Genomic DNA, 19,593 nt, shown 5'->3' on the forward strand with positions numbered 1-19,593 from the left:
CCTCCGGGGACTTCGGACTCCGGGACTCCGGACTCGTCCGATCCGGCGCGGACCGATGCGATTCTTTTACGCTATTGAAGATCGGAAAACTGTACGGACCGAATTTCGATACAAGTTTTGGTTTTCGAGATTTCAGACTTGTAAAATTTTTCAGTTTCGAGAGACCGTATCTTACAGTATGGGCCTGGTATCTGATACTGGAGATTAGGGTCTGATTCGGTAATTGGATTTTCGGACTTGTAAAAATTTTCGATTTCGAAAGACCATATCCTACAGTATGGACCTGGTATCGGATACTGGAGAGTAGGGTCTGATTCCGGAAATTGGAATTTCGGACTTGTAAAAATTTTCGATTTCGAAAGACCATATCCTACAGTATGGGTCTGGTATCGGATACTGGAGAGTAGGGTCTGATTCCGGAAATGTGAATTTCGGACTTGTAAAAATTTTCGATCTCGAAAGACCATATCCTACAGTATGGGTCTGGTATCGGATACTGGAGAGTAGGGTCTGATTCGGGAAATTAAAAAAAATTTCGGAAAATTACCATCCTCCGCTCCGTCCCGGACCAATACGATTCTTTTACACTATGGAAGATCGGAAAACTGTACTGACCGAATTTTGATACACCTTTTCGTTTCCGAGATTTCGGACTTGGGTGATTTTCCGAAAAATTTTCAATTTTACCGAATCAGACCCTAATCTACAGTATCAGATACCGACACATATGGTAAGATACGGTCTCTCGAAACCGAAAAATTTTACAAGTCCGAAAATCCGAATTTTTTGCACAATCTGGCAACACTGTACGGAAAAATCAACTAATTTCTCGCCCCACCTGGTAACACTGTAAAATGCAATGTTGCAAAATTTCACCAATAAATAAATCATTTATTTACATGCACCACGCGGCAACGCTGCTGCGCCATCTTGAAAAATACACCATTGCATAACCCGAAAAATGAAGGGGCATTATTACACCATTGCATAACCCACATATTGAAGGGGCAACATGCAATACTTTCTTTTTACAGCGTTGCCATATTGAACAATAATCCCTATACAACGCTGTAATTTAATTCCTATTTTTCTGCACAATCATGCAACGCTGTTGGATAATTTACTGCGCTCAAGTCGCTATTTTCATACTACTAAAGCAACGACTGCTTGTGTTTTTTCGACATTTTTTAAGTCAATCGATATTAATTTGTGTAAATTTTGCTATAAATAGATGGTCAAAGCCATAATAAATCCATTCATGTATGTTACTCCTGGATTTTATTCATATAGGGATTTAATTTCTGACTTATACAAAGTGTGAACCAAACCGGCATTCTAACATGGTGGCTTATGGAGAAATCAACAATACTGCTTGTGTTTTTTCGACGCTTTGGTTTTGCTAGTTCTTCGTACAGCCAGACCTTTAGGTACTTATTCACCCAAAAACGACCTGATATAAACTACAAAAACCCTCAAAAACATTTTTCGGGCAAAAAATCCGGTCGAGGAAATTGACGTGTCACTTCCTTTTCAAGTATAAGATAGGCAAAAACCTTTGATGAATTCCCAAGGTCCACTAAGACTAATAATCATCAAAAAGTTCAAAAAAAATAAATCCTTTGCCAAAAATAAATAAAAAACCGATTTTGAGATAAATCCCTCGAATGAACTTGAAATCACAAAATCGGTCGAGGATGTCAACTGAAACTTTTCCCCCTTTAATTATGAGCTCCGCAACAAGCGTGACTCGCTTGTACCTTTTCATACACGAGCCGCACGAATTCATCTCTTCTTCTCTCCTCTCCTTCCGTCCATGGACAGAGGTCCAAAATTTTTCGGATTTACTGACGCGACCGGCTGCGGCTCGGTGCGTAAACATGGGTGGATTGTACTAAGATTACACATAAGTCAGAGAGAAACACGTACAACCTATCGACTTAAGTGGGGCTCATTCCGTGAAGGGACTCAACTCCTCCACTATAACAATTCCACTAATAATTTTGCGATTCAGAAATCCCCTCACTTGTCCGGACCTGACGTGTCTGTCGAAATGTCATCCAATGGTACAGATGTATTTTATACTTAAATGATAGAGTATAAGAACAATTATTACTTACAACCTACCTACCGTCCAAAGCAAATGGTAAGCTCCCTTAAAAAAAAAATCCATGTTTCAGATGAATCATGTTTTGAAAAAGTCTAACATGTGGTTATGGAAAAATGGGTCGACTGGTGAAATTGCAACCGACTTGAAGCCGACATCAGGGATGATAAGAAGGCACCGATTCACTGAGAGCATCGAGCCGCAGCCGGTCGCGTCAGTAAATCCGAAAAATTTTGGACCTCTGTCCATGGACGGAAGGAGAGGAGAGAAGAAGAGATGAATTCGTGCGGCTCGTGTATGAAAAGGTACAAGCGAGTCACCCTTGTTGCGGAGCTCATAATTAAAGGGGGAAAAGTTTCAGTTGACATCCTCGACCGATTTTGTGATTTCAAGTTCATTCGAGGGATTTATCTCAAAATCGGTTTTTTATTTATTTTTGGCAAGGGATTTATTTTTTTTGAACTTTTTGATGATTATTAGTCTTAGTGGACCTTGGGAATTCATCAAAGGTTTTTGCCTATCTTATACTTGAAAAGGAAGTGACACGTCAATTTCCTCGACCGGATTTTTTGCCCGAAAAATGTTTTTGAGGGTTTTTGTAGTTTATATAATCAACAAATAATCCGCCCGACTTACCATCGAATTGAGTTTTTTTGTAATGCCAGATTTCGTGGACTTTTAAAATTGTGTACCCTTTTTCAAGAGCCTTCTGTATTTCTAAACTTACCCAGGTCCCCTCAAGCTGCCGCTCCTGATCCGCGTGTCGGCAATCTACCTGCACGCTGTTCACAGCGCAAGTGCGGCAGAGGGTAAAATAGAGTTTACCATGACACCTCCACGGCAATACAGGATGGTAAAGGTTATCGGGTGGTAACACCACGCATTTAATGAGCCCAAAAATTCGGTTAATGTTCACGACTTCACACTGGTCCCCATACTTATAATATTTTTTCAGGACGCCCCACCGGATAACTACAATACTTGTTTGTGTAACTGTACAAACTGGTGAAATCATAGTATTGTATTCGCTCTCCGGCAGCTGGGTCAGCCTCTACGTAAAGCTTACCTGCGTTCGTGCGGCCTCCGTAGAACGCGTCTTTCGGATTCAAAGAAGGGACGGTGTAAATGGCGCGATTTTTTAAGCAGAAAGTTTCAATATCAGGTCTGGATTTACGGAGAAAATTGAACTGACACTCCCATATTGTTTCCAATGTGTAAAGTGGACGGTTATCGGCGTCTTTCAATTTTAGAATAGCCTGTTCTCTGCTCAGCGTTCGATCGTACCGCGTATCCATTGTTTCATCCGGTGCCGTATGTAAGGGAATATCCCTACCTTTTTTGAAACATGACGGGCACCCGTGATAATAGCACCCGTAAAATTCAAAGATCAAATTCTTATCCGGCACAAATCCGTCTACTCTATAGCTCAAACGGGGTATTGTTACTTCACGGCCATTACCAGAATGAAGAATGGTTAAACCTCTGTCATGCGCGATCCAATCGAGCCAATGAAGTGCTATTAAACTTTGTTTATCAACCGCGCAATAACCGTTCACTGGCAGAATTGGAATACTCTTGTCTTTAATGAATAATTTCAAAAATGTGCGCATACATGCTCCCGCGATCGTATACGTTTCCCTCCACGGATCAATTTGAGTCTCTAACAAAAATATATTTCGGACTTTTAAGCAGGCTTTCAATAAAATTTCAACATCCATTTTACAATAGTGAAGAATTTCTTTTTTAAAATTAAAAATGTAGTTCTCCGCAACTTTATTTGCGTGCCACTCGATTACAGCTGCTCGGTCTTTGGGACTCATGTCATCCGGGCTAAAATATTTAAGATCGGGCATATTCCCTTCATAATCTTGGAACTCAGGCCTGTTAAATAAATGAGGAAAATAACCCTTCCCTATCCCGCCCTCTATGCTCATCATTTTTACAAGTTTTGATAATGCAGCAGTTGAAAAAAAATTTAAGCTATCGACAAATCGTAAGTTACCGTATTTAAAAGTAATAATTTTTGCACCATTGCTGATGATGTCAGGCTTCCATTTCCTGTCCACGACCATTACTCTTACCAAGCATAAAAAATCGTATCGCCCACCATTGTGTGCAATACATGTAACATCTTTGAAGTCCACTTCTGTGGACTGCAAGTGGGTAATGAATTCGGAAATACAATTCAAACCATAAAAAACATTTTCACGTTTACCACAATTCAAACAAAAATCATCCATTATACCTTCATAATTATCAATGCATACGTTACAACACTGTCGACTCACGCAGAGGTTCGGTTGATGTAGGTTTTCACCGGGTATATTAGTTGGTTTTGCCTGCATACATTCGAGATCGAAGAAAACAAAAAGAAAATTAGATCCTGGGGGCTCCCTCTTTCTCCGCTTACCCCCTATTTTCACTTCACTTGCCTTTATCTTCCGCTTCACAGTCGCTCTCTCCCCCCTCACACTCACTCTCTCCCTCTTCTTCGCTAGCAGTCATTTCTGCATCCCCCGTGGTCTTTTCTTCTTTTTGTTTTCTTTTTTCTCGCTGCAATTCGAAACTTTAAGTTTTTTCATGAAGCACAAGTGCCCCCTACCAAAAAATCTGGCACAGGCGGTACAATAAACTTCCCCGCATTTATGAGGGTTGAATGGTTTCCTTTTAAGCAAATTGTAAGTTTTGTAGCAGTCTATACATTTCTTCACCCAATCACATACCGGTTTTCCCTTCGAGTACAAAACTGTCACATGCCTCTCCCAACAGTCAGCGCTGTTAAAAGTACGATTGCAACTGTCACATTTTTTTTTCTCGGCAGTCTCATCACATGGAAAAGCTGCATAACATTTCGGACAAGATGCAGCACAAATGTGCTGTTCGACGTTACTATACCCAATTTTACAGTACCGGCAAAAATGACTGTAACCAAAAAAGCCTTTCAACGATGTGATTGTAACAAAATGTGACGCCTCAAAATAAACATCTAGATTTTTCCGGTCCGGTGATTGTGGACCCTCAAAAAGTGTCTCCCGACCCGCTCTATGTGACCAAACTGTAATCGTATAGTCTAAGAGGAAGTCCTGAAATTTCCTTATTTCAGGTATCCCTCCTCCGTTACATAAATTGACATCTGCTCCCCTGCATAGCTCCATTGCATGCCAAGTTTGATATGGCCTGTTATGCTGTTTGATAGCTCTATAATGGGCACGGGCTGCAGGACCGTCAAACTGGTCCACATGGGCTATTGTTAACATAAGAGCGCGTGCGAGACAACAGTTATCATTATTACGGATATTAATGCAAGCATGTTTACGATTCAGAAGTCTTTCCAAAGTTAAAGATTTTATTCGCGCTTGGGTGATGCGATTATTCCCCCGGTCAATAGGCATTTTGAGAACCGTGAATTTTACATTCACACGCCCCGCCAAGAGAAAATTTTCATTGGAATTCAAAACTTTTTCCAAGCGCGCAAATATGACATCAGGGTCCAACTGATCGCCACGTCGAGGGGAAATAAATAATGGCAACTCGGGGTTGGAGGCACTCGTGATGACCAACTGGACAAAATCGGTACCTTGAGTTCCTGTGCGCTCGTGCCCAAAATTTAAGAGCCGCTCTAACGTCGACCTGATCCACTCGTGTTGACGTTCCGGTCCCGGGGTTTGCTCCAATAAAAGACAAACATCGTGTTGAACTGTATATAGATTGTCCAGGTTTTGGATTTCCTCCCTTATCACCTCAAATGGCAAACGGCGACCTTCCCCCTGTTGAGGTTGAGTTTCCTGCGATGATTGAGGGCGCCCAGCGGGTTGCCTGGCAGTCTGGGGGGATGTATCACTTGTTGGTAAGTTTTCGCTCTCGCTGTCAGGGTGCTGAGATTTGTCCTCCGGAGTTGAATCATCTGTGTTTTTTGGGGTTTGGTCGACCGGTGACGAGATCTAGAACAAGTAGAAAAGCACACCTTAAAGTGTTTGTTCCTCTTTTTTTTATATTTTTTTTTTCGTATAATTTTTTTTTTTATTTTATTAATTTCATTATTTTATTTATTATTTCCTCTAGTATTATTTTACTCTCTATTTTTAATTTCGAGGATTAATCGTTAAGTTATTAAGCACGATATAAGTACGAAATTAGTGGCGTGCCGTGCTTTGCGATATATAGATTGATCGGCCATCTAAACCTATGGAAAATTATCGATAAACAGGGTGTTCAAAAATCGATTCTTTGCCATAGGTTTAAATGGCATAACAATCGATGCATCGCAATTCACGCCACGCCACTGCACGAAATGCCTTCATAAATGAAGCAGGAAACCATCATAACAAACTAAAATACAGTTGTCCGGTAAGTTACTTGTATTCATTCAAATTAAAACTGTGTCTCAGAAACGATGACCATTTAAACCATTGCCGTTTGATTACAATGTTTGTAACAAACAGAATAATGTAAATTTTTAATGGTGATAAAGAAAAAGAAAGAGAGAAAAGAAATGTTAACCAACCCATACTTACTTCTGCGCTTTGCTGCTGCTGCAGATTCAAAAGTTCACGTGGCACCCCTGGGTCATTGTTGAGGACGTCAATCTGCGCAAACAGTTGATGCAGGTCTTCATCCGTCAAAATTTCATGTGGTGGCCATAAGTCAACGGCTGCGTTGTCAATCTGCCGGAAAACCTCTTCAATTTCTTCTTCCGTTAAAATTTCATGCTCAGGCTAGAGGTCGTTGTTGGAGTCGCCCATCCTTGATTTTTCATCGGGGTCGGTTCTGTGCGGGGAGGTATGGGAGGGAATGATTTAGTTTTTTTCCCGTTATGATAAGACTGTAGAGAGGGGGGGGGGGCTTAGATTGTTTAAACTTAAAGCAAAAGTAGGAGTGAGGAGGTAAGGGTGGAAGGTAGGATGAGAAGGGGGGGCGGGCGGCATTACAGTTCCTTTTATCCCCATTTATTTTTATATTATTTTATAATGCATGTTCAAACAGTAGCCGAGAAAGGGGGAATCATATTTACAAAAAAAAAATAAACAAAACAAAGTAAAAAGAAACAAAACAAGTTGGATTTTGCAATCGCTAGCGATGGCAATATTCGTCATGGGAACGTTAGCTTCTGGGATATGAAAATGTTAAGGTACAGTTCGTTTGTAGTATCTTCTGAATTGAAGGGGCTATGTAATTTTGTGTTGACATCTCTTTTTTAACATTTTTAATTATTTTCTTTGCATACGAGAAAGCTGTTATGTACCAATTATTTATTTTCGTTGGATTATATATGGTTTTAGGAAGTTAACGCATTTAAGTTTCAGGTTCGCTTTTTCGGCGTAAAGTATACATAAGGTATCCCAAAAAACTTGTTCTGTAACTTCGAAAGTAAGATAGATACAGACATGATTTTGATCTCATTTTAAAGATCAACTCAATACCCATCGATTAAAACCAAGATCAGCTCAATCGGATAAAAATTGACCGAGTTATGGCAATTTGAAATCAGCGAGGAAAGTTTACGCCTACGGTTTTTAAGGAAGATTCTTCATCGCCGTAAATCGAAAAGTCGGCCGATAAAGTGATGCTTATTGTGTTTTTTTATTTTCGAGGTGTCATTTATCAACATTTTGTACCATCAAACACAACAGTTGACAGTGCGTATTATTGCAAAGTACTAAAGGAGTTGAGAATGCACATTTCCCGGAAACGGTCGGACTTGAAAGCTTCGTGGATACTCCATCAAGACAATGCGCGGCCTCACACATCGAGCTTAACACGTGAATTTATGAGTAAAAATGGAGTTGAAACAATCCCTCATCCCCCTCATAGCCCTGACTTGGCTCCATGTGATTTTTGGATGTTTCCTACGCTTAAAAAGGAGCTTCGCGGACGAAGATTCGTATCGAAGACCGAAATCCAGAATGCAATTCAAAACTTTTTCAACTCCATCCCAGAGGAAGAATTCAGGAAAACAATGTTGGATAAGTGGCAAAAGCGCATGAAAAAGTGCATCCGGTTTGATGGACGGTACTTTGAAAAGCAAAAGGAAGTTATGGAAGATTCGGAGGAAAGTGGATACGAATATTTACTTTTTGAATTCTGGTAAGCGAAAAATCTTCCTAAAAACCGTAGGGGTAAACTTTCCTCTCTAATTTCAAATTGTCATAACTCGGTCAATTTTTATTCGATTGAGCTGATCTTGGTTTTAATCGATAGGTATTGAGTTGATCTTTAAAATGAGAAATCATGTCTGTATCTATCTTACTTTTGAAGTTACAGAACCAGTCCCGGTACTTTTGGGACACCCTACGTATGATATTTTTACTCTACACATATGCCCGAATACGCATCGTAAGGGACCTATGTGCTTCCTAAGTTGCCAAGTATTAATTATTGTTAGATGATTGGTCTAAAACATTCAATACAACCAGTAAAAATTAGCTGTCCCCTACGAGATTCGAACCCCCGCTCGCACAAAAAGTGACGCTCTCCCAGAATCAGAACAGTGGCGTAGCTAACTGAACTATCTCACCGCTTGGATAATGATGGAGAAAAAGAGAACAGTTAAGTGATCTCGGACGCTGAGCGGGGCTTCACAAAAGACGTCCTTGAGATTTCAACAGTTCGGCCACTGGCGTCCTAAGAGACAACGGATTAACCGTATTACTCTGTGAGACATTGTTTACCTATGCTGTCATATGTATGTCACAAGGTTCATCACACCATGCATTTGCGATCGCGGCAGTAAGCTGAGGCAATATTTCTGTATTCATGGATTAAATCCATCAATCGAGTTCTGATTTTGGCTCATATATCCGTAACGGGTCCTCCAGAGCAATTTTCCACCTTGTACGATGGTTATTATTTCTTTATATCTATGTTTAAAATTTGAGGTGGGATAATGGCGGCTTCTCAAGAGCAACGAGGTAGGCGATCTTTTGCACCAACGAACAGAAAACTGATGGCGAAAAATAGCCAATGAAAACCTCCCAAAAAAAAGAATTTGCCTAAAAACGGAACTTCGTGGTTCTGCGCAGATTTACCAGTCAGACACGACATCTCATAGTGGAAAAAAACTCGCTGAAAGCGAATTTTAGAAATCAACACAACTTGACGTAGAGACATGATTGGCTAAAAAATACAACGGTTTTTGATACATCGGAAAATCTACCAAAAATCGGAGATTGGGCGAAACGCTCAAGGTCGCAGAGGTATAGGGAATCCCATAGCGAAAGCAACGGAACGATTGTAATATCATGGGGAACTCCGTTCCCATGACAAAACTGAGCAGTTACATTGGTCTTAGAATAGTATTTTCATCGTTGCAGATGATGCGCTAGCAAAATAATGTAATAGCATGTTTCCATACGCGAAGTTTCTAAGTCCAGAAATTTTGGTGATACCTAGCGCTACTGATTTTTTGCTACTCTATCACATGCAAACACGAAAATACGATCCTATGACACATTCTACTGTGCTAAGGAAGAACGCCGTATGAGCCTTCAGACGTTGCCATATTTTTTATACTTTCCTGAAAATATTTAATTTATCCGACGAAATTTGGCAAATCCCGAATTTTCATACGGCGTTCTTCCTTAGCACAGCATTATGGTCTCCAGTTTAATTTGACTCTAATGTTTGTCCGTGAGACAGAACAATTCAATAATATCCATGTCCTCGTTTAAAAGCCCTTGAATGTCGATCGGTATATTTTTCTTTTCTTTCTTTTCTCTGGCGTCATTTTTTTCCTGATTTAAATTATTTTCCTTCTTCTTAACCTCATCACTTTCATTTTTCTCTTTTTCTAATTGTTCCTGCAGATTCAAGTCTGCATCTAGTGTAGAATCCCCCTCCCGCTGTACTCTCACAAGCAGTTTACACGTATTTGGATCCTCGCACAATCCAACGGTCTCCTGCATACGTTGACCGTATGCAACTGGCGGCCAATTGTACTGATTGTGGTACTTTCCGTCAGAGGAAAGTCTACTGCGCTTTGGCACTGGTTCTTCGCGCGATATAGGATCCTCTTCCTCATCGGATGTTTCGAGGATTATCAAAGGAACTGCTTTGGGGCGAGCTGCGGGGATAACATCAGGGGTGGCTGAGGTGGATGGAAGTTCGGGGTTGGGAGGAGTTAGTTGCGTTAAAGGGGGGATTGGGTGGTCAGTTTCTTCGTCAGATGCGGGGATTATTTCGGGGGAGGCAGGCGGGGTTGGCTCGGGGGAAGGGGATAGATCGTGTATAGCGGCGGGAGTTACGATTTCTTCACTGTTGGTCGTCATAGTAAGTTATCTAAAGAATGAGAAAAGAAAATGGGCTTTTCTGAGAAGGATTAAAAAATTAAGTAAAAAAAGAAGAAAATGGTTTTGTGTTTCTTTCTTTCGGTTTAACATGTGAGTTTTTTTTAGTGGCTTGAATTTGTGGTTTAAAATGAGAAGTTGCACTTCTAAAATTTTTAATTTTTATTAATGAAAATGTCTGATAAATTTCTAAGGAAGAAAAAATTTAAGTGGAAATGAAGTAAATTTTATGAGCCCAGTATTTTTCTTCTTAAACAGTAGCGTCATGCTGATATCTTGATAGGAAAATTGTTTGATTTCTCTGATTTGAGAAAATAAAAAAAAAAATGGAAAAGTACTCACCAGAAAAATCACTGCACGAACACTGTAATTGCTGTAAGCGAACACTGTAATTGCTGTAAGCGAACACTGTAATTGCTGTAAGCGAACACTTCCACTGCAATCACTGCAAGTCAACACCAACGAAACTAACTCGTCAATCGAGCTAACATCATCGTTTTAATAGTTTCTACTTTCTAAATCAATTACTGTTTGCGACCCCTTCTCTACGACATCATGAAGGTCGCGTGTCGTACAGTAATTATTGCGACATACATAACTAGTTGGAATGATAGTTGTCGATTTGACAAGTCACGTGCCGAAGTAGGCGAATACTACAGTGATAGCGAAGTGAAAAGTAAGCGCATTTCCTGTATGACCCATGATCAGTACATGCTTTAATATGTCTCATGGTTCATCCAAGTTTGCAATTACTGCTCTTTATGCTATCACGGTAGAGTAGCCAAAAACGCGGTAATGGTTTTAAAATCGATAGCTTACGGTGTATATCTATTCGGGTTGAGGGTGACATTCTTTCACTGATCGGCCTTGCACGGGATGTAATTAAGATGCTGGGCAATTAACGCAGAATAATCGATTGATCGCCCGTCAATTCATCGATACTTCGATTATTAAAGTTTCATAGATTAATGTTCATGGTTCGATCGATCGATCAATTTTGTAAGACTATCGATTAATTACCCATCTCCGTATCGGTACCCATAACACCGCTGCAAGATGTCGTTAGTATTTTGCAGTCCACTACACAATGTTGAAGATGTACCTTAAATGCTTGATTCTGAACCGCCAATTTAACTACTCCTGTCAATGCGAGGTGCTACCACACGCTCTCTGCTCTCCTATGTATATCGCTTTGCGAATTGCTCCCATGACCCTACTCATCTTCGAGTTCCGTTCGTCCATTTTTCCTAGCTCCCTGCTTCAAAATCGTCAAAGACAGGCTGATGATCGTGGATTTCCCTGTTTTAGATTCGAGCAAAGTCCACATGTATAGATCTCATTACGGGCACATGTGAAAAAAGTACGGCCCGGAGAAACTTCAATGTTTCTGTACGGATACGGACTCATTCATTTACGAGATTACCACACAAAACGTCTACGAAGATATGATGACCGATTCACCAAAATACGATACTTCCGACTTCCGAGGGGGTCATCCATGTTGAAGCATGCAAAACCGAAAAGTATTGGGAACGTTCATAAATGAATCGGCGGGTCGACGACCTATTACCGAGTTTGTCGCGTGTGACCGATACGCCTACCGATTCGCCGACGGTGAAACTGAGAAACGAGGAAAAGGTGTATCAGTGGGGGCGTTAAGATCGTTAAACTTTGACGATTTTCTAAACGTTCTGAAGGATCAAATGGAGGATGCGTGACCCGATGCGGCAAATTGGTTAAATGGGTCAGTAGTTCAATTCAAGATTTCAAGTTATAAAGTTTATCAATGTAAATTCAATGCGAGTTCAGGAACTAACTGAACGAACAGAAAAACAGATGTGAGCCACACTAGCATCTATTGAGTCCCTAACTCCAGAGCCAAAGGAGGAACTATTCATACTAATTTGGATGAATAGAGCAGTTTTCAGTGATCAACCAGGAAAATGTACTACGCATACTGCAAACTGGCTGATAATCGACCTTCCGCAGAAAAAACCTACCAAGTAAGAGAGTCACAGCGTGCAAAAGTGCGAGAGGAGGTTCAGCGGCTCTTGAAGCTAGGCATCTTAGAGAGAAGCAGCAGTCCTTACTGTAACTCCTTGGTTCCAGTCATTAAAATACTAATGGAACAATTAGTCTGTGCCTGGAAGCTCGACACATGAATTAAAAGCTAATCTCGGACGCAGAATCGGACGCTAATCTCCGAAGCCAATGGACTCTCTCTCGTACAAATTTTCAAAACCAGCGTTTATTACCACCTTAGATTGCACTGAAGGGTTTCTGCAAATCCCACTTGAAGAAAAAAGCCGAGACCTTAGCAGCTTATTCAAATTTGAAGGTCAAAACTACCGGTTCACAAGGGTTCCATTTGGAACCAAGTATCTAAGCATGCAGTGTTTCATTATACGCGTCGACTCAATTATTGGTAGTGAAGTTGATCATTTCTTCTCAAGGTATTTTGATGATTTCAAAATTGCGAACGAGGAGTGGGAGGACCATCTCCGACAAATTGGTTTAGAGTTATCAACGTTACTAGCAGCAGATATTACTTTAAAATTGGCTAAATGTTTCTGTTGTGAACGTGAAGTTGAATTTTTGACAAGTTCTGTCTGTAGCAGGCATTAAAATGAATCCGGAAAGGGTTCGTGCCATCCACTCATATGCTAAGCCCAGAAATGTAAAGGAACTCCAAGCATTCCTAGGGTTGGTAAATTTTTATGCCAAAGAGGGTTATATTAAATCGGCGATTTTGCCTCCCTCTTGGAATTTGCCCGGAGTTGGATGTGTTGTTCCCTATCACATGACACGTCTTTTGGCGGCGTTGGCAAGTTCACCCAAAATTTTTCCCGCGCGCTACAGCGTTGTCAAATTGAACACAGGCAAATTCCGTAAGTGGCATAAAAATTGAGCTATGAAGTGGCGGTTTTAACGAAAATTCTCTAAAAATTGCGCACTTTTAGGAAATGACCATGTCATTAATGTCGCACTAATTTTAACATGAATTGTTGCCAATTTTTCGATTTTTTAATTCGACAAATTTTACAAATCCGGAAATACCCAAAAAAGCTATCTTCAAATTTGAATTGAAAGTTGTCTAATCGATATTTCGTTCGACTCCGCATCCATCGATATATTATAGCTTGCAGGGAAACTTTTGGTTCGCGAGATATCATCATTTTTGTAAACAGCTTCATGGAGCGACGACGCTTTTTGAGTCCGGGAGGATATACATTTTAGCCTCCAAAAACACAGGGTAGCATTAATTCCATGGTTTCCTATGTAATGTTTGGCGCTGAATCCGAATTTGACCATTTCATAACAAAATTGTCCCCAAGAAGTTGCCAGATTTGGCAAAAATGGCTTAAAATCGGCCTATTTGGCGGATTATGGCCAGTGACTTGCCAGGCGTTGATCAGACGACAAAATTGGTTATTTCCACGGTTAAAACTCGTTGAACTTTCTACAAGCTGAGCCAAATTCTTTCTGCTTACGGCAAAATTAAACGCGCGACAGGCAGCAAACTGAAAAAAAGACACCAAAATCGGCGCTTTTTGCGGTTTTGTCCTAAGTACCTTGTTTTCCGATTAAGAGGATGTTTCTTGAGTAAACTAATGAACAACATAAGCAGAATTTAATAAAAATGAACAATAAAATAAAATCAAACATATTCCGATGTTGCCAAGCTGCAACAAAATACTTGAATTTTCGCTGGTTTTCTCGATATTTGTCCTATATTCTTTGTTCACTTCTTATTTTTAAATTATTTAAATGTATCTCTCGTGCAAAATAATACACTTTTGTAGAATAATTTAATTTTCAACTTAGATATAAACTAATAACTTGGGTATTTATTCCAGAGAGGAAAAATTCACAAAACAGTGAGTTTTGTCGAATCGTGTCAATAAATCACATTTTGAAACAGTAGTAGTATGAAAATGGGAATCTTAGGCCAAAAGTTTTTAGCCAAGTTGTGCAGAAAAATACGAATTAAATTACAGTGTTGTATGGTGATTATTATTCAATATGGCAACGCTGTAAAATGAAAGTATTGCATGTTGCCCCTTCAATATGCGGGTTATGCAATGGTGTAATGTAGCCCCTTCAATACCCTTGTAGCAAAGGGTTCTACTCAGGAGAAGGAGCCAGCTCATTAAATTCGTCACAGTCACGGTATTTAAGCGGTAGAATGAAAGTAGAATGCTGGTAGCACTGGATCAAGAGCACAGCTGTCATCGGTTGGACCCTCATTGACCCTCTCTTACGATTCTGCTATCCGAACTCGAACTGCATGCTCCCGATCGCGTGCAGTTGGGGCCTGCGTCCGTCCCGTACCCCCCTCCGATTTGTATTGTCTCGCTTTTTACCTGAGGTCCTGTCGGTAGTTTTGCATCGGATGAAACTGAAGGAGATTCTTAGGGGATGAAAAACTCTCCAAGACAGGGCACGGGATTTTAAATTAAAACCAATCAACTTTTTACGGAAATAGTTCATAGGTACTTTTTCCTTTGATATATTTCCGGGATAAAAAAATTGATCTTTCGAAAAGTAGCAAAACGTGAGATGTTAGAATATCATTAAAACCGTTGTGACCAGTAAATTTAAATATATTTATATCTATTCTTTCAGTTTGATACCACTTGGATTAAAAAAGGATTCCTGTCTCTGACTAATTTTAAATACAAGTTTGTGCTATTTTTCGCTATATTCAAATAGGTGATTTTTTGATCTAGCTAAAGTGGGAGTTCTTCACCGCATATTTACATACCGTATTTTACCGCACAAACCCACTTTGCCCACGTCCAGGGGCCCAAATACCTCAGTATTTTGTTTCTTCTTTAATCTACTCTCAGTGTTAACTTTTCAACCATTTTTGGACACAGTATTTTTCCTTTTCAAATTTGTCGATAACATCATCAGAGAAGGCCAGAAAACTCCCGTTGCCGAAAAATCTCAATGACGATATCATTACAGAAGTCTGTAGGTCATTCTCGCGTCAACGCAGCACATTAATGGTAATTTCTGGTCATTATGGTCATTTTTGGACATTCAAATATGTTTAAAATACTTGCTTATGCTTGACAATGATTCAATCAGAACGCAGCGAAAGACAAAAATTTCATTACATTTTTTTAATATGGTCAAAAAAAAATTTGACCATTTTTTGTAAAATAATCATGATCCTGATTCAATTATTGTTGGGAAGAATTTGTAAATTTACCAAATTATAAACACTTTCGAGTAAAAATATAGGAATCACTTTACTTAAGGCGCAGTGTAAAGATGCATTTGTTCTTAAGTGTATCCCATTATTTAAAGCAAACAGAATTACATCTAGAAATCAGTGGATTTACGGAAAAATTTGGATTTACTGACGTTTGAGGTATCTCAGGAGTGTTAGGTGTGGTGTCATGTAGTTATGATTGAACCACTAACGATGAGCCCGGCCGCATGACAAATTACACGCAGCTCAGGGAAAACAAGTGTGAACGTAAGGGTGGGAGGGTTAAGGGTACGGAGGATTTAGTAAATGTCTGAAGCTCCGAGGGGTCTAAAGGAGACCATACATCCCGGCCCAGGCAAAAAGGACGCTTTGCTCATCGCCGAGGAGCATAAATTAGACCCTTGGCTTGTTTTTTCGTTTGTTTCGTTTTAACAAAGGAGCACCAGTTCACGATGTGAGTATGAAACAAACGTAGTATCTTTTTCACCATTAACCCCCGATGATATGCTTAAACACTTCTTTTATTAAACCTATAACTTAAAAATAAAATGTGCAACGGGGCAAAGGCTCATCCCTCAGTTGGACGTATTCGAATAAAGAGGAACAAGGTATTTCCATTGTGACCTAGATGCTGTGACTCAAAGGTCCTGTCATCATTTTACTTTTTAAGAATGCATTATAATGATAAAGTAAACAAACTTCTTTGAGGTGGAATAGGGTAGATTTAACCAATTACGTTTCATTTAGCCACAGCTCATTTCGCCACGTGGCAAAATGCAACAAAAAATGTTGCATCTTGCCACAGATTTTAGGTGCTATGTGGCTAAACGAAACAAGAAAAATTAGTGTGGCAAACGTGGCAAAGTGCAACAAATTATGTTGCAGTTAGCCACATGGCCAAAGGATAAAACCAGGTATCTGCATTGCAGCGTTACCGGACCTAATCGAAACGAACTTGACCTAACCTAACCTAACCTAACCTAACCTAACCCAACCTAACCTAATCTAACATAACCTAACCTAACCTTACCTAACCTAACCTAACCTAACCTTACCTTACCTTACCTAATGACCTAATCTAAGGAAGGAGAGCTGGATGCATGTAGTCAATAATTCCTTCGGATATTTTCCTATTAGTAGATTTTCATGTATTTCAGCGTGAAGTAGAATCAGTATTGCATTGGTCACTAGTGGAAGATGTTAAAGTAATTTAGAAAAAAAATTGTTTTCAATACATACGAATGGTTGTTTATACTTTTTAATCTAATCCAGATCTTCAATAAAATCACTTACACTGCAGTAAAATAAGAATGGGAGGATTAATAACAATTTTTTTTGCTGAATTTGGTAGGCCATTCCAAAAACTGTGGCTAACTGCAACATTTTTTGTTGCAGTTAGCCAAACTAATTTTTCTTGTTTCATTTAGCCACACGGCACCCAGAGTTTGTGGCAATTTGCAACAATTTTTGATGCAGTTTGCCACGTGGCTAAATGAGCCGTGGCTAAATAAACAGATACCCAATCCACCAACTATAGGTAAGGATACGTTCCTGGTGGAGAAAATTCTGCGTCGCAAGAAAAACCAGGCCTTTTGTCAAATGGTTGGGTCTGGACGCGAGTCACAACAGTTGGATCGACAGTAAGGATTTCGTGTAAATAGTATGCATTCTCTTCTCAGTATCGTAAGGAAGAAATCATGATCGATCAAATAATTCTCAGCACTTTCATCATCATCATCGTAACCGTCGTTGGAGTGAATTCCACAACGGTGGCGGAAAACTCATCCGAAGCAAACATCACAATGTGCCCGGTCCATCCAGAAATCAAATAACCACCCTCCCTCTACCTTGATGGACGTTCTTCTAGTCATCTTGAGTTTACTGGCGCTCATTTGCTCCGCTCCCTACCTGTACTCCAAGTACCTATCATCCGAGTGCAAGTTCCGTTTCATCAGGATGGCCCGGAAAAATAACAATCGGAAAGTCGATGACATAAGTGTTGATTTAAAGTTCGGAGAAGGAGAAGGGATCGATGTTTGTGGTTGACAACCCTCACGTTTTTTAAACGCGCACATTTTCTGAACGCGCACGTTTTCTGAACGCGCACGTTTTCTAAACGTGCACGTTTACTAAACATGCACGTTCCTCGAACGCGTGCGTTTTCTAAACGCGAACTGTTTTAAACTATAACAGTAAATATCGATCAAAAAAAAAAAAAAAAAAATAATAGAAATTTTTGATTCATCAAACTGAACATTGCAATATCCAATCCCAGTTGCTCATCGCAAAACACAAGGTTCCCATACGCATCTCCAAGCGCACACTACTAAAAAAGAAAATGGAAATTTCCGAATCAGACCCTAATCTCCAGTCTCCGATACCAGACCCATACTGTAAGATACGGTCTTTCGAAGCCAAAAATTTTACAAGTCCAAAATCTCGAAAACAAAAACTCGCATCAAAATTCGGTCCGTACAGTTTTCCGATCTTCGATAATGGAAAAGAATCGCATCGGTCCGCGGCGGATCGGAGGAGGGTAATTTTCCGAAAATGTTTCAATTTCCCGAATCAGACCCTACTCTCCAGTCTCAGATACCAGGCCCTTAACGTAAGATACGGTCTTCCGAAGCCGAAAATTTTTACAAGTCCGAAAATCCGAATTTTTTGCACAATCTGACAACATTATATCGAAGAATTAACTAATTTCTTGCTCCAGCTGGCAACACTGTAAAATTCGATGTTGCAAAATTTCACCCATAATTAAATCGTTTATTTACGTGCACCGTCCGGCAACGTTGTTGCATAACCGCAATCTTGAAGAAAACGCCATTGCATAACCCGCATATTGAAGGGGCTACATTACACCATTGCATAACCCGCATATTGAAGGGGCAACATGCAATACTTTTTCTTACAGCGTTGCCATATTGAACAATAAGCACCATACAACACTTTGATTTAATTCGTATTTTTCTGCACAATTTGGCTAAAAACTTTTGCGGTCAAGTCGGCATTTTCACCCTACTAATACTATTTTCTCGTTTGTAAGATTCTGTTCGTTGAAAAGATTTCAGAGTGAACATGTGAATACTAATATAAGCTCGAGGTCTTTGAAAATCATCAAAAGTGAGACTGACGAGCTTTCTACTCGAAGGTAAATATATATAGTTTCCATACCGAGCGGAAAGAAACTGTAGAGTCATTATTTACCTCAAAGTAAACATAGTAGTATTTGTTAATCACCAAACTCGGTTTCACTCGGGCAAACTGTGTAGTCATAAGTCGTAATATAAATTACACTTTAATGTAGAGTTATAATTTACCTCAGAGTAAATATAGTAGTATTTGCTAATCACCAGACTCGGTTACACTCGGACAAACTGTGTATAGTCATAATTTATAGTAGTAATATAAAACTACGCTTTCATGCAAGGAGGGAAAATTATCAATTCTACTCAGGGAACGTATAAATAGTGTCGAGGAAGTGTGATCGATCATTTCAAAACAAGAGCTCATCAAGTATGGACGCTCCAACCCTCAAATCACAATCGTTTAGAGCGAAGAACACCTTGGACATGGTTTATGAGGCTCTCTCTTTCAAGATTCCAGGAATACGAGCAGAGCTTTTGAACAAGTTTGCCAGACTCCTTTTTCCTGACAAGTTGTTCCACCATCTTAAACTCAGCTCAATAGACACTTCCGATCCCGTCGGGTTTTATGGGTTAGTTGAGAAACTACAAAAAAGCCCAAAAAACTTTCAAATTCTAAGGGGTAAAGAATCCGGCCAAAGTCTTAAACTTGTTGAACCAAATTTTCTTATTACTCCTAAAAGAAAATTAAAAATTATACTTTACTGAAAATGGAATGTGGGCCCCTTCATAAACGAGTGATACAACATTCACTGCATGTGTGTATGTGAACCTCTATTGTAGGAGCCCAAGCGGTTCGCTCTTTGCAACAAACGCTACATTCGTGAATGGAAAGTC

The 19,593-nt window shown here is 39.8% G+C and overlaps 1 protein-coding gene across 1 annotated transcript; it reads right to left on the reverse strand.

The window, feature by feature from the left end:
• Positions 1–4,605: 4,605 nt before the first annotated feature.
• LOC109036993 (uncharacterized) lies at positions 4,606–10,368 on the reverse strand. The gene is made up of 3 exons (XM_072305867.1): positions 9,955–10,368; positions 6,619–6,819; positions 4,606–6,045 (listed from the first exon to the last, which is right to left on the reverse strand). The coding sequence occupies exons 1-3, from the start codon at positions 10,366–10,368 to the stop codon at positions 4,606–4,608; spliced, it is 2,055 nt and encodes a 684-aa protein (XP_072161968.1).
• Positions 10,369–19,593: the final 9,225 nt, after the last annotated feature.

This window comes from Bemisia tabaci, unplaced genomic scaffold, assembly GCF_918797505.1.
Source record: "Bemisia tabaci unplaced genomic scaffold, PGI_BMITA_v3".
Lineage (NCBI taxonomy): Eukaryota > Metazoa > Arthropoda > Insecta > Hemiptera > Aleyrodidae > Bemisia > Bemisia tabaci.